Genomic DNA, 14,265 nt, shown 5'->3' on the forward strand with positions numbered 1-14,265 from the left:
AAAAATCCAGAGGATTTTCCTTTTCTCAGCAGATGCTAAGGTTAAGTTTAACAGGACACAGAATACTGCAAACATATGTATTAAAATTTAACAAGCATATTTGTCTTTATGTCACTGCTCCAAGCAGGCTAACACTACACAGTAGCCAGAGTATTTAGAATATTTTACAAAATTTCTAGCTCTATATGATTCTCAAAGCTTTCATGTTCTCAGCAACCAGACAGTGGGTAAAGGCTAGCTAGCCACACATTACACCTAGAAGAAAATAAGTGCTGCACAGAGCAAGGGCAGAAATACAAGTGCAGCTCAGCAGTGCCCCATACTCAGTCTTGTGCTGTCACCTCACACAGCGCTATGCATGTACGTGCACATTAGACAGCTTAACCAGTGCTGCTTGATATGTTCCTATCCAGTTCCACAACTTGACATCCTAGAAAAGACTTAACATCAGTGATCAGTAACCACTTAAATACTTTAGGCTAAGAAAGAAACTGAGATCAACTGGAAGTGTATGCATTTGTGATCATCCTAGTATTTTGGTCATAGTGCTTGACAGTTAACGCAAAAAAGCTGAAATTATCATGGAGATCAAAATATTACATGTTTTGAACACAGCATTCTTCTGCCTTACAGATTTCTACCACACACTTGTGGGAGAATCAGTGTTTACCTAGTCTTCATTACCTAAACATTCCTTCTCAGCCTATCTGTTAAATGTTGACATCTAATAGCATTTCCCTGACAAGTTCAGAGTGCATACAGTGCATATGTAACTCTGCATATGGTTCTCACCTCCTCTGGGGGTAGAGTAGCCAGCGGTTTTATGACAGCAGCTAGGGGAACTTGGGACTGTTTGGCCATATCTGAGGTGCAGGGAATATTGTAAGATGTGCATCTTATGTAGCGGGGGCTTGCGTTACCTGGGGAACAAAGAAAAAATCCCGACAAATTTCAGTACAAGTTTATATGCAAGAACATAAATAAAGATTCCTTCAGTTGTGTTATTAAGCTACAGAGACTAAGAGCTTATCTAAACAATCATTAATTTCAATATATGCAAAACTTGAATTCTAAACAAAATGCCTCTTTATGATTAACTACGTATAATAAAAACCCTTACCTCAAAACAAATGAACTTGACTCCACGTCAACTTAAACCTCTAAAAAGGCATTCCTGTTTCACTCTTTTTGCAGACTAAAATGTACTATAGGCAGAAAACTTGACTCAAACATTTCTACTGTTTGATTTTGTAATTTTGGCTGAAGAGTAAATCACTTTATGGTAGAATAGGATTCTGAAGTTTTAAGGGAGCTTAAAATCTCCAAAAAAGCATGGGAAATTAAAAGATTAAATATCTGTTCTCTATGAAGGCCATGGACCAATTGACATCCCACTCATGATTTAAAAAAAAAAAATACAGTTCCCAGTCCAATTCAAATTATATTGCTAGTAAATTTCAGTTCTTAACTGTCATTGATATAGCTGTACAGAAGAGGCTTCATTTGTTGCTTTCTGATATTGCTGCTAATGCTGGTCCCAGCTACCCAGCTTGGAAAACATTTTTTACTTGTGCATTGGTTACTAGCTATCAAACAATCAGGACAATCTAAATTGAGATCAAATCAACACAGGACTTGAAATGAAGCTTCTGTTGGTAAAACACACATCCCCAGCCACTGAAACCATTCCTCAAACTTTTCCTTTAAAGACACAGACAGTTCTGTCACTGACTCTTTGGGGTTTGTGTTTTGTTTGTTTGCTTAGGTAAAGAAAAATATTTTACCTTGATCCTTGACCAAGAAATTCGTAGTAACAAGAGGTGGGACCTGCCCTCTCACTCCAGTGACAAATGGTTCTGACCCACGGTTACTTCTGTCATCTTCAATCACTTGAATCTATGATGGAAAAGACCACATTAATATTTGGAGGCTTGGTTTCAAAGTACTGTAAAATACAAAATTTATATCTGTAAGGCAGTGAAAAAGGGACCTGAGGCAAACATTACTATCTCTAAAAATAAGAAGTCTAAAGCAAATAAGTTTTGGCAAGCAGTCACCTCTCAGTTTGATTTTGAATAGTACTTAATGACTAAAAATAAATTACAAGTTGTAAATAGTGTTTTTCCCCAAGTATTTTGAGTAGTAGCGTATTTTGTGTTTTAAGGCCTGATCCGAACTCATAAAAGCCAAACACAAATCAAGAAAGGAATTTTTGGTAGCATTCCCCTGTATACTGGTCCTAGCCAAATTAAAATGAGAAGCTTCTGTGAGCCTCAGGGTGAAGTTCTATAGATAACCTGGCTTTTCCTTTCTGTTACGTTCCCACTGTTTTCATACTATGCGTTTATTTCTAACCACTGTAACTCTGACCTAAAGACAAATGCTTGCAAGCTCAGGTGGAAGCCTTCATTACTCCGTGGTGCTCAAGAGTTTATGATTTGAATTCTGGGGATGTGGAAAGTGAAGTTTCAGTAGACTTGTCAATGAATCAAGCTTAAACTTCACAAAGCCAGTAAAAAAAATCTTAAATTTCTTAGTATTCCAAATTCTTCATTAATGCAAATATGCTTAAGATAATGGAAATGCATTAAACAGTTTTACTTGACAAAAATATCCACTGACCTTTGCATAAGAACAGAAAATTGTAGTTATACACAGTTTTAACTACATTTCCATATGGGTGCCTGAATGAAAGCATTAAAGCCAGCAACCATTCTTCTGATCTTATTTTGCCACAAAACATACATGCCTTTGCTTAGAGTAAATTGTGAAATACAGAAGTTTGCATGGCAGAACTTCTACCCTCTCACTATGGACTCCAAGCTGCCAGCAGAAAGCCTCCTATAGCACCAGACAGCAACTACTCTAGCATAAATCTAGTCCCATTTCAAGAGTCTACAGACTGACTCACACTGGTGATCTTACTGCTGGTACCTGTTATATGACCAGCTATGGCTAAATGAGGAAGAAATGATACGAGGGTAACAAAGTCAAATGTGTTTTTTTTCTTCCAATCCAAAAGGTAGCTGCTTTTTTCTTTCTTTAGGTAAGATTCTCTACACATAAACATTAAATTTTAAAATTCAAAATTTAATGGTTATGTATAAGCACAGATAATGAGAGAATGTTTATAGCTCCCCATGCCTCATATTAATCTACTAGAAGATTTATATCAGGAATTAACATCAAAACAAGACATTTTACCTGCAATTTTAGAACTTCAAAGCATTAGCCCAGTACTGGTATATCAACAAGAACAGTAATCAAATTCTGCTCAAAACTGGTAGAAAACATGGCTACAAAGGCTCATGCTGTGTGTACGTTAACAGGAGACACACATTGTACAGACAATGATACTGATGGCTTACACTGAAAATGCCAGTTGGAATCCGATGAAGGAGATATTCTAAAGACCAGACAAAGTGAAGGGGAGACATTCTTCATGATCTGTTTCTGAAACAGTCTGCTTTCTATTGCCTCACCATTCATCACAGAAGATTTAACAACCTCTTGTGGTGTAATGTTACTCATTTTGATAAGGCAAACAGAAGACAGCAAGAAAAGGGTAAAGGATTAATGATGGAGGGTTAGTGAGGTGAAGTTCAGGTTTCAGGCATGCACAGATGGTCACCAACACACAGACTACAATTGACATATATACAGCACTTACTGGACTAGGAATTGCATCTGGGTCTATTCTGTGCCTGGGTTTCTGCTGGGGTGGCAGCTCATTAAGTTGCTTTTTTTAAAAAAATAAAAAGTAAGAGTGCCACAGAAAAAAAAGAAGACAAGAAAAGAGAATAATAAAACAAAAAGCAAGTGTTACTTCTCTCTACCCAAACCTGCAGCACTGGAATTAGATACATTTGGACATTGGTTCATGCAACAGGAAACATCAGCTTCCACAGCATACACCGATCCTAAAACCAGTCTTGCCAGGATATTGGGCTTGGGCTCTGAACACATCGCTAACAGAGGTGTGGCTCATGTGCTCATTTTGGTTAGAAACTGGGGATTTATGCTTTAAGAACATGCTAAAATGAAGGCAACTGACACAAGCCATTTGAGATCTCATTTAGTGGAAGAGAAGAGAAGCAGACAAGCAATTAAAGACTTCCTATATTCTACAAGAAAATATGGTCATAAACTTTACATAAACGTGGAGTCTAAACAGATCATCTTTTTTGAATAGTGATAGCTTCTGAACAGCACCAGTCCAGATCTAAGATGTAACTCAAGACTAAATTATTTTTATGGTTTTGAAGTAAACTGATTGTAAGCGCTGCTCTGGAAAGGTTTCCTGTTATCAAATGACTGTGGTCTTCTGAGACAATAACAGAACAGCATCAGCAGCAGTGGAAGGAACAGCACGGTAGACCAGTGGCAATAACACTGCCAGGCTTAATATTACTCATCGTTGCTAACCATTACACATCACTGCTCATCCTTTCTCAGAACCTCCATTCTGAAAGATAATCCCAATTTGAGAAGTTGTCCATACTTGACTGAAGTAGTGTCGTGACTTAATGACCCAAAAAAAGGCTAACCAGCTTTTTGACAGATTATAGGAAAAGGGAAAGGAAAAGCACTACAATCATCTCCTATTAACCATACTTTAAACTTGGATCATACAGTTTGCAGATTGTCACCTCAAAACCTGAAATTAGTTCACCTTGGAAAGTCATTAAGCAAGAATCCAGAAATGGAGAAACAAGCTTAATCAAAGCCCTCAAGGATTCTCAAAATGTAACGTAGTACAGAAAAAGACCTGAGGAATCAGAGCATTGATTTGCATATGCAGCGCCCTTCTTTAGTCACCAAGAAAAACACTGCTTCTGGGCTTATTCATAACAAAAGACTGAAGCTGGATATACGAGAGAAAAGTAAGCAGGAAAACAGACTGATGTTCTTTGGAATGAGAAACCTGTTTTCAGCTTTGGTCTTTGTCAGTTCTGTTTTATGTAAAGACACTATGGAAGAGTTCACACTGGTAAGAACAAAGTAAGCTTACAGGACTAGGAATGGAATCTGGATCCAAACGTTTTGGTGGAGGTGGTGGTCCGGGTTGACTTCCATAATTTGGTGTTCCTGGATAGGCTCCTCCATAGTTTGGTTGGGGACCCCTCACCTGCCCAAAGGAACCTTACAAGAAAGGGACAGCAAAAATTAAACAATGGCTAATACTAGGTGTTTCCTCATTAGGCACTTCCCATTTTTCCTGTCATCGTCAAAAAAACAAGAAAAAGAAAGTCACATGCTTTTCAGTTAATTAGAATTATTTATCACTGTTTCAGCTTAGACCTGTACATCTCTATCAATGATACAATAAACTGATTGATACAGTCCTCCTTAAAACCAGACTTAAGGAAACACAGGTTTTTAGACTAACATAATTATTTTTAGAATAATATGATTAAAATATGCATTAAGATCATGCACTATGAACATTTAAGTTAAACTGCAGAACTGCCTAACAGAAAGTGCACACAGAACAGCCAAATAAGCTAATGGACGACCCATAATTCCTCAAACTAAAGGTATGCAAGGATTTCGCTCAGGCAGTTTTGGCTTGTCTGAAATTACAGTAATAGGTTAATGTGTGATTATTTCTTTTGTTTTGTAACTACCTGAAGTTATTTCATATTACTTTAGACAATTTCAGTCAGTTATAGAATAACAGCATGATTTACCCCATTACTCTTTTTACAGTTCATAGCAATTTGGACAGCTATTTTTAAGTAATTTACCTGGCCAGTTGTACAAAGCTGCATGGGGGATAGGATTCTCAATCCTGACACTTGCACATGATTACTTTATCCTAGCTATGTGTAAATATTCTTGATTAAAAATCAGCCAAAACTGTTTATAATTCAGAAAGCTTAATTGATATTATTTCTAAGCACACACAAAACGTGAAAGGTTCTACAAGGAGAAAAATACACAGTTTTGTGAATTAAAGAAGAAAAAGTAGAACTCCTTCTCAACATTTAACAACTCCTCTCATACACATTGTATACACACACTGGCCACAAGTTTAAAAAAAACCAGATAGTAAGGCTTTTCAGGATTTCAAATCTCTACTTTTGAACAGATGAGGTTGCAGATATCAAATTAAAGTTCCTAACAAAATTTTGATCACAAATTCTTTTAGTATTATGGCGCTAATTATTAGACAATTTTTTGGCCAAGTAAGCTAGGATTCCTTTAGTTACATTAATCTGATTAAAACCTGTATGACAAAGATCTTAGAATGACACACCCTATTGTTTATCTTGGATTTGTTCTTCAGACATGAGCACAGGGAAACAAGAGGGAAGCTTTGAAGCGCAGCCAGGAGCCCGCAAGTAACGAACCTGAAACCCAGTTCTCAGTTTGCAGCACACAGAGAACACACGTAACTTACAATTCCTATACTAGGAATACTCACCGTTCTGCTGCATTTGGTATCCTGGCTGAGGAGGATGAGTGGGAGGAGGTGGTCCATGGAGGCCACTCATGGGAGGCCCAGGGTGCGGCCCTGCCATAGTTGATGGAGGTGGTGGTGAGGATACGTGATTAGGCTGGGACGTTGGTGGTCCAGCAACTGCCTGCCCAGGCAGTGGTGGGCCTGGCATGGTAGGTGGCCTTGGGGCACCTGTGGTAGGAGGGTAAGAGGAAGGTCCAATCCCTGTAGAAGAGGGAGGTGGGGCAAAACCAGGGACTTGAGTAGGTAGGCGCTGAGTTGATATTGGTTGACCAGGAAACGGAGGCTGTGCCAAAGGAAGACCCTGAGACATACTGGTAGGAGGGGGTCCTTGGCTCGCAGTGTAAGGTGTGTAGAGACCAGATCCTGTTGCACTAAAGCTTCCTGAGACTGGGGGAACCGATGTTGGGGGACCTGATAAGAAGAAGAGATATAACATCATTTTCTTCTATCCTCAAGACAATTAAGATGCAAGCAAAACCCATTTGCTCTAGATCATCTAAACAGGTCTACCACCTTCTCATCTTCAGATGGACTTGCCAGTACTAATAGACACAAACCTTAAGTGAACACTCTCCTAAATTGATCAGAGAGCTGAAACTCCTCCAAGGGATCTAAAACTTGATAGTTCCTTCACTGTCCTCTGTCTCAAAGTCTAAGCTTCTTATTTTACGTAATCAGAATACATTTCAGGATTCAGGACCAGAAAAAAGGGGCAAAGCCAGGAGTACACAAAACAAGTACCACCACAAGTCTGTCTACCAATTTCTTGAACTGAAATAACTTTGTGTCTTAAACTCCACACTAAGTTGGAGCCTGTAGTTCAAATTTTGAGCTTCATGGTTTTAATAGTATGGAACTAGCATGTTCTGTATTTACCACTGTACTATTTCTGAAGATAATTTTAGACAAACACATTGCCAAAAGGCTGGAGAAATCTGCATCCCCTACTCCTAATTTTCCTATAAAGTCTGTGTTAAGAGTATGAGAGATAATTGTCAAAAAGTACTTTACCAAAACAATAAAAAAAAGTAAAATCAAAGTGTAGTGAGACAAGCTTACACATACATTAGACAAATCTCTAGTCTTCAATTAAAAAAAAAGAAAAAAAAAAAAGTCCTGTAATCTACAGCAGTGGGACTATAGATCTAATGCAATAGAACAAAATATCTAAATTGAGGTTATACTGTTTAAGTAAGTTTCTTCTCACTTCCAGCAAAACCCTTCACAGAATCATTCAGAGTAATTTCAGCCCTTTGTGATTTACTGAGCCCTTTTTCCTTCTTTTTTTTTCTTTTGAGTGGGCTGCTGCACAACAGTGGCAAGGCATGTAGACTCTCCAACAGCTTACTTAGGGATAGACTGTTTTTGTTTTTCACACCAAGATTCACCTAGTTGAGGAGAAATATTGTTATTCATGTCCTGCAGTACTTCCTGCACTGCCCCCTACAATAGTCTCAGTTCTGTTTTCCCCAATTATGACCTTATTAGTTAAGGAAACTACCATTTACTATGGCAGATGTCAACACCCAGAGAATTCCCATCACCATATGGTAATGAATCATTGACAAGAGCAAATCGTTTATGGAATTGCTAGCATAAATAAAAAGCAATAGCATTATTTCTGTAGCCAGGAAACCTCACCATAGCCCAGTCCAGCTGGGGGAGGACCAGAGGCTGTAGTACTGCCAATTGTCATCCCTGTCATGTGATTGCTGAGCTGCTGTACACTGGCTGGGGGGGGACCATATTGCTGGAACGTAGATGTCTGGCTGACAGGCGTGAGTGCTGAGCCTGGCAGAAACGGCTGAGAAGCAGGTGGCCTGAGAAGGAAGACAAGAAACTTCACTGGATTCCCCATTATACAAGAAATCACAATTCTCTGTGCCTTTTAAAAGTGTTCTGCCACATAAACACTAGCTGGGTCTCAATTATTTACATGAAGCACTGTAGCTCAGTTTGAGAAAAATAATTACATATCCTGCATGGATCTGAATCCCTTTCATCAAAAAAATCTATTAGTTCTTAAAATACAAATTCTACATTTACAGCATTTTTTTTCGTTAATTCCATTTTAGTTATCACAACAAATCAGAAATACTGCAACAGAGTCTACAGGGTGAGCAACAGTAAAGCCTGCACAGCTATGTGAGAATGCTCTGTTCCTCGAAGGATTTGGACTCTCTAGCTGACAGTGCTGAGCTTAACCAGAAGGAAACAAAAACCAACCACCTTCCCCCATAACCAGTAATCAGCATGAAGCAGTGAGGACTTCTGCCACTTTCACCACAGAGGTAATGGCAATATCTTTCTGGAGAAGATGTCCAAGAGCTTTAGATGAAGATAACTCAGGGATCCATAATGGACAGAAAAGGACTCAGAACCAATATTAAGGAATTACTCAGTAATGACAAACAGCAACATGCTTCAGACAGAGATCAATTCACACTGCCAAGGAATCAAATACTACGGCTATGTGGATGCAACGGTTTTCAAACAAGACAGATTATGGGAATCAAAACTCCTTATGGGAAAATGACTACCACAAAGAAAGTCTTTAGAGGAGAAGTGGTTTTGATCAGTCACTGACATCTGCTCACTTCCTTCCAGAAGTTTTTCATCTCCAGAGATTCTTATTGTCTAACAAATACCCCTATGGCAAAATGTTGTTCCAAAACAATAAGGAAGCAATAAAGAAAGTCAATGTCCATCACAGGAAAAACAAAGTATTTAGTTTGTTTTAGATCCTGAAAGGTCTAGACCTAACACAGGTCTACCAAGGCAGGCCTTCGTTATGATTTGCTCTTCTTGTATGTACCTCTGCATCGGGGCTGCTGAAGCTGGAATCCCATTCTGCACATCTCCATGTCCAAACTGACTGTATGCCACGTGGCCAGAAGGAAGAGATGCTCCAGAGGCTGGAGGGGGAGCTCCAGGTGTTGGAGGGGCTCTTAACGAACCTACAGACATAAGAGAAAAAAACCTACAGATTACTCACAGAAACAAGGGCTTGAACCAACTACCATGAAAAATCCAGGAAATAAAAAAAAGTGCAGAAACAGTTTAGCGGTGGCCAAATTGATGTATCAATACTCCATGAGCAACAAATAATTTATACAACTATATTAGAAGTAGCAAAACTGAAAGCACAAATACTTTTACCCAGTGCCACTAGTCACCATCTCCACACATACCAAGTAGAAAATATGTACTGTGGAGGGTCTTCAAAAGATAATTTCATCTTTTGATGAAGAAAAAAATGTTTTCTTGTCAGTAAGGTATCAAATTCTTCCCCCTCCAAGTCCAATTATTTTTATCCCGACCAAAGAGAGTATTCACAAGGAACCTAATGTTCACTACAGGTCAGTTTTCCCTACTTGAAAGGTAAGCAAGTTATGTGAGTAGATTCAGCTTTCAAAAATTACATCTGACTGTTTTTACATATAACATAATGGGGGCCACCACAGATTGTTCTTCCCAACCTCTCAAGGTTGGAGGCTAACACAAATACTTTCTTATCTTTCAGATTGAGCTGGTTCAGTCACAGCCCAAACACATTTGCCTCAGAAACAAGTATTCACACTTTCCACAGACCGCACAATGCTGGATACAATACTAGCAGACCAACTGTCGTGTCTACTTCCAAAAAAGAGAATATAAATGCCTATTTTAATAATATTATGTTAAAAATGCTGATTATTAGAACAACCATATGACCATGCCTGCTAACCACAAGGGAACGCATTTCAATGTATGGCGTATCATTAAATCCAGATGACGAAATAGAGTAAACTGCCCCATGAGTCTAGGGCAGCACATACACACTGTTGTGTCTCTCTGACAATGACTGGCATGACAAGTTTAAAAGGGACTCTGAAACCTTCCTGTGAGGAACTGTTATGAAATCGGAAACAAGAGAACCCATTTCTCAATTCTACAGTATAATTTATACACCAAAGCATGAGGTTTCAACTCATATTCTTATCTTATTCTTAGTAAGATTGTGGATGTAAGTTCAAGGAAGAAATTAACTAGACCTTGTATGAATAATCAGTAATTTCTTGGGGCTTTTTTTTTTTATTACTCCCGATCTCTAATAATTTGTATGTTGTGTGGTATTTCTATTTCTGAATATCATTTGTGATACCTTTTCAGTTAATTTGATATACTTTCATCTATTTTGGAATCTCTTTCATTTGATAGTACATGTAAACTGTTTGGCATTGTTACCTTTTGTCTTTAACAGTATATTTAATCCAGTTCCTGGAGGGATCCTACACTTTTTTTTTACATTAACTTTTTTCCCCCTCAACTTTAACAGGCATACAATTTGACGAATACATGCTTACTTCAGAAAAAGCTTCTGAAGTCTTCTTTTTCTAGCTCTTGTCAGAAATATACCTCCGTAACCATTACCACAGGCTGCTCAAATAGTCACTGAAAAAAATTCACTTGAACAGGCATGAATATCTAGTGGTTTATTATTTTAAGATTCATTACTCTTGAGGAATCCTGAAGTTCCCCTTCAACACCTTTGAGATATTGTTCTTACTCATCACAGACCTCAAATCGGAGGTAGATTACAGCAAAATGGGAAATGCCTGTGATTTTACTCAAAGCCCTGAGACTATACAGTCTTGGCCCAGTTCTAACTCCCTACTCTTCTAAACAAATTGGCACCACTGGAAATAGCTCTTCCAAAATACCACTAGCGGGAAAGAAGGAAAAATACAGTATGATTTCTTGCAATGTTTCTAATTCTTACATCTTGATTGCTAGCTTTGCAAAAGTATTTCCTTCTTCAAGCCACAGCTTTTGGAATCATAATTATTCCTAACATATATTTGGTTTCTATGTTATAGCCAAGGAAGCTAAAAACTTCTTTTTTCCCCTTAAACAAAAGCACAAGTTACAAATATCTCAAGACTTCCAATAACAATCTCCTGGTGCTTGGGGAGATTTTTCATTTCTTCATGGCAATGCTATCATTTCAAACCTCACGTTTTAGTTCTCTCTCAACTGGGAGACTGCATTCTTTCAAACTAAGGATTCTCCCTGACAGAACCTGAATGGGCCAATTCAGGTTTTGAAATCAGTCTTCAGAAAACATTAGTCATAAGTCAGGTTTTATCTATGAATCTGCAGGCATAAGGAATTTCTGCTAGGATTATTTCTTCATGTCCTATTTATGTTTCTGGAGTGTTGCCTACAAATAGATTGGGAAGTGTCCCACCCACCTCTGCCTGAATAATCAGGTACCCACACCTTTGAGATAAATATCCATATTAAATGGGAACTCGGCACAGCACAAACACTCCCACAGAAAGGACACCATTTACCTATGAAATTAGGTGCAAGAGAAGAAGTGTCAGAGTTGAGAGATACAGGAGAGCCCTTCGAAGGGAACCCCAAGGAAGGAAAATAACCTGGAAAGACAGAATACACCAGCAAATCAAGCCTGAGAGAAAGCACCAAAAGACAGTGTTTCCAATGCTGAGGACAGCCTGCAGTGCAGAAAATATCATATATATAAAAATCCATGTCACATTTGCCACATTATTCCTTAAGCTATACACCCTCTCACTGTTCTACCATGCACAACATATACTACCAACATAGTTCGTACATTAATGTCAATACAAGTGCTAATAGTATCATAAACTGAGTCTATGTAAAATAATCCAGCAGCAGGTTAATTGCTACTGGTATTCAGATAATTGTGTCTGCACTTCAAACTGCATGATCTCAATCAGAAGGGAACCAATAGACTGACTGAAAAATCAGTGCAAAATTGTTCTGGTTCTTTCAACATTCTCATAGCAAGAAGCAGCTATTTTCAGCTAGCAGCACAGTACTCCACTTCTGGTCCCAAGCAAGACTAGCATCACTGGCACAGCATTCCCATGTTTCCATTTGTTAGAGCTAGGCTTTGTCATGTAAATCAGATGCGAAAGACTCCCTGACTGAGGATGGCATCTACTCCCAACACTTCTCCACTCAGTCCTCCAAGCAATTTTATTGTTATTTTTAAAATAAATCCCTAAGACAACTACTTTGAGATCACAGAATAACATTGGCAGTTTTCCTTTTACTCCTCAGCGTTCACTAAATTCCTGCCACTCCAGTGCCTCTGAAATTAATTCTCTCTCCTCTATGTTATGCAGCTACAAGAGGTCTTGCTACAAAGACCTGCAATAAACATAATGTGTTGGAGATAGGGGTAAACAGGATAACTGCGACTATCTTCACTATCACCTGTCTACTCTCTTTGAGAATGCGTTGTTTGTTTGCCACTCTTTTCCACCTGGATGTCATATTCAGCAGCTACTAACAGGTCAGCTTCTGGCTGTTGTGCTAGTGCTCTGAATTTTACATTCCTGCCTTCTAAAGATAGGAATCCTGGATTTATAGTAACAGGTCCAAAATGCACAACTTGACAACTGAGATTTCCTTAATACAGTCTGCTAAGTCTAGGAAGGATGGTCTCAGAAGAAAAGATGGAAGAGAAATCTCCACAAACCATGGGTGGCCTTTGCCTGATATATCAATAAAGTACATGAGATACTGCTTAGGAGTAGTGCAATACACTTTTGTTGTCCAAATGAGACCACCTTGTTGCCCTCAGTGTCACACTACCTTTCAATCATTACTGGCACAAACAAAATCTGCATTTTTAATCTACACAAGTTCATGTTATCAAGCTTTCTAGGTTATGTCCTTACTGAGCTGTCATGAACCACACTTCTGTTGTTCTGAAATTAAAAAAGGCAAACCAGAAATAATTCAGAAGGAAAAACATTAATTCCCTTAAAAAGAAATGCTTTTCAGACCTGTAAATAATTCTTGAAGTATCTGATGGAAGATGCTTATCAATTTCTCTTCACAAACATCCTAAACATTCTTCACACTGCTAACAGCCAAAACCTGTTTTCTATAAATAGCTGCACTGATGAAACTTCTCCAACAAATCTGTAATAATCTTTGTCCTTCTTGAAACTCCTTCTCTCCTTCACTGAAGGAAGTCCAATTTTTCCCCATTCCTTCCATGGGCCAGGAAACACGAGGTCGTCAATGGCTACACTGAGCAGCCAAACAGAGTGCTCAATGGCTGAGCTCTGTCTTCCCAGGACACAGGATTTCTTTCCTCTGCCCAGTGCTGATTTTCATTACTTTTACAGGAATTTAAACCCTCTGTGAAATTAGTTCAAAACTCACAGATTAAAAGTGCTGTTGGAAGAGATTTATTGAGACGAGGGGAGGAAGAGGATTAAGGAAAGAAAAGGAAGATGAAGCAACTGAATAACCCATTCTTTAGCACACCACACTAACTCTTCTTCTACTCCACTACCCTGCTAACTCCAGACAAAAAACCCAACAGGGTAATCATTCAGCTCCCAGATTTCAGTCTCCCACTTCTGTTAGTTTCAAGACAACTATAGGCACTTTGATTGTTCTATCCTTCTCGTTGAGGTTGATTTAAAATTCAAGAAGTTGCAAAAAATTCAAGATTTGTTTGGAGGGGAGAATAATACAGAGACCATTAGCATGATCAGCATATTCCTCATTTCCTTAGAATACCTATCTGAAATCTAAACAAATATTTCAGAGTGAAAGTTTGTGTTGTGCTTATCTCAGCAGAACTGAATTCATCCACATGATTTTAAAGGCAGAAATACTTCTGCTCAATGCTATTTTCTCCTCTACATCTCAGATGTTAAAGTCACTATTAATCTCCTAAAGCAATTCAGGCACTCAAAAACAAAGACTCCTGAAGTTCTTTAATAATTTTAAGTTAGCCTTTC

At 38.4% G+C, this 14,265-nt stretch overlaps 1 protein-coding gene across 3 annotated transcripts in view; it reads right to left on the bottom strand.

The window, feature by feature from the left end:
* SEC24C (SEC24 homolog C, COPII component) overlaps positions 1–14,265 on the bottom strand; it is a 42,227-nt gene that overhangs the window by 19,228 nt on the left and 8,734 nt on the right. The window contains exons 3-10 of one of the 3 annotated variants that reach the window (XM_087768294.1): positions 11,803–11,889; positions 9,282–9,423; positions 8,108–8,286; positions 6,428–6,877; positions 5,012–5,142; positions 3,671–3,739; positions 1,785–1,896; positions 793–920 (exon numbers count right to left, since the gene is read on the bottom strand). In XM_087768294.1, the coding sequence (XP_087624420.1) occupies positions 793–920; positions 1,785–1,896; positions 3,671–3,739; positions 5,012–5,142; positions 6,428–6,877; positions 8,108–8,286; positions 9,282–9,423; positions 11,803–11,889 (1,298 nt within the window). The remainder of the gene's footprint in view (positions 1–792; positions 921–1,784; positions 1,897–3,670; positions 3,740–5,011; positions 5,143–6,427; positions 6,878–8,107; positions 8,287–9,281; positions 9,424–11,802; positions 11,890–14,265) is intronic. The other 2 variants (XM_087768297.1, XM_087768295.1) reach the window with 2 other exon arrangements.

This window comes from Nipponia nippon, unplaced genomic scaffold, assembly GCF_047370975.1.
Source record: "Nipponia nippon isolate SJK-2023a ecotype South Korea unplaced genomic scaffold, ASM4737097v1 scaffold_3, whole genome shotgun sequence".
In the NCBI taxonomy this organism is placed as follows: Eukaryota; Metazoa; Chordata; class Aves; order Pelecaniformes; family Threskiornithidae; genus Nipponia; species Nipponia nippon.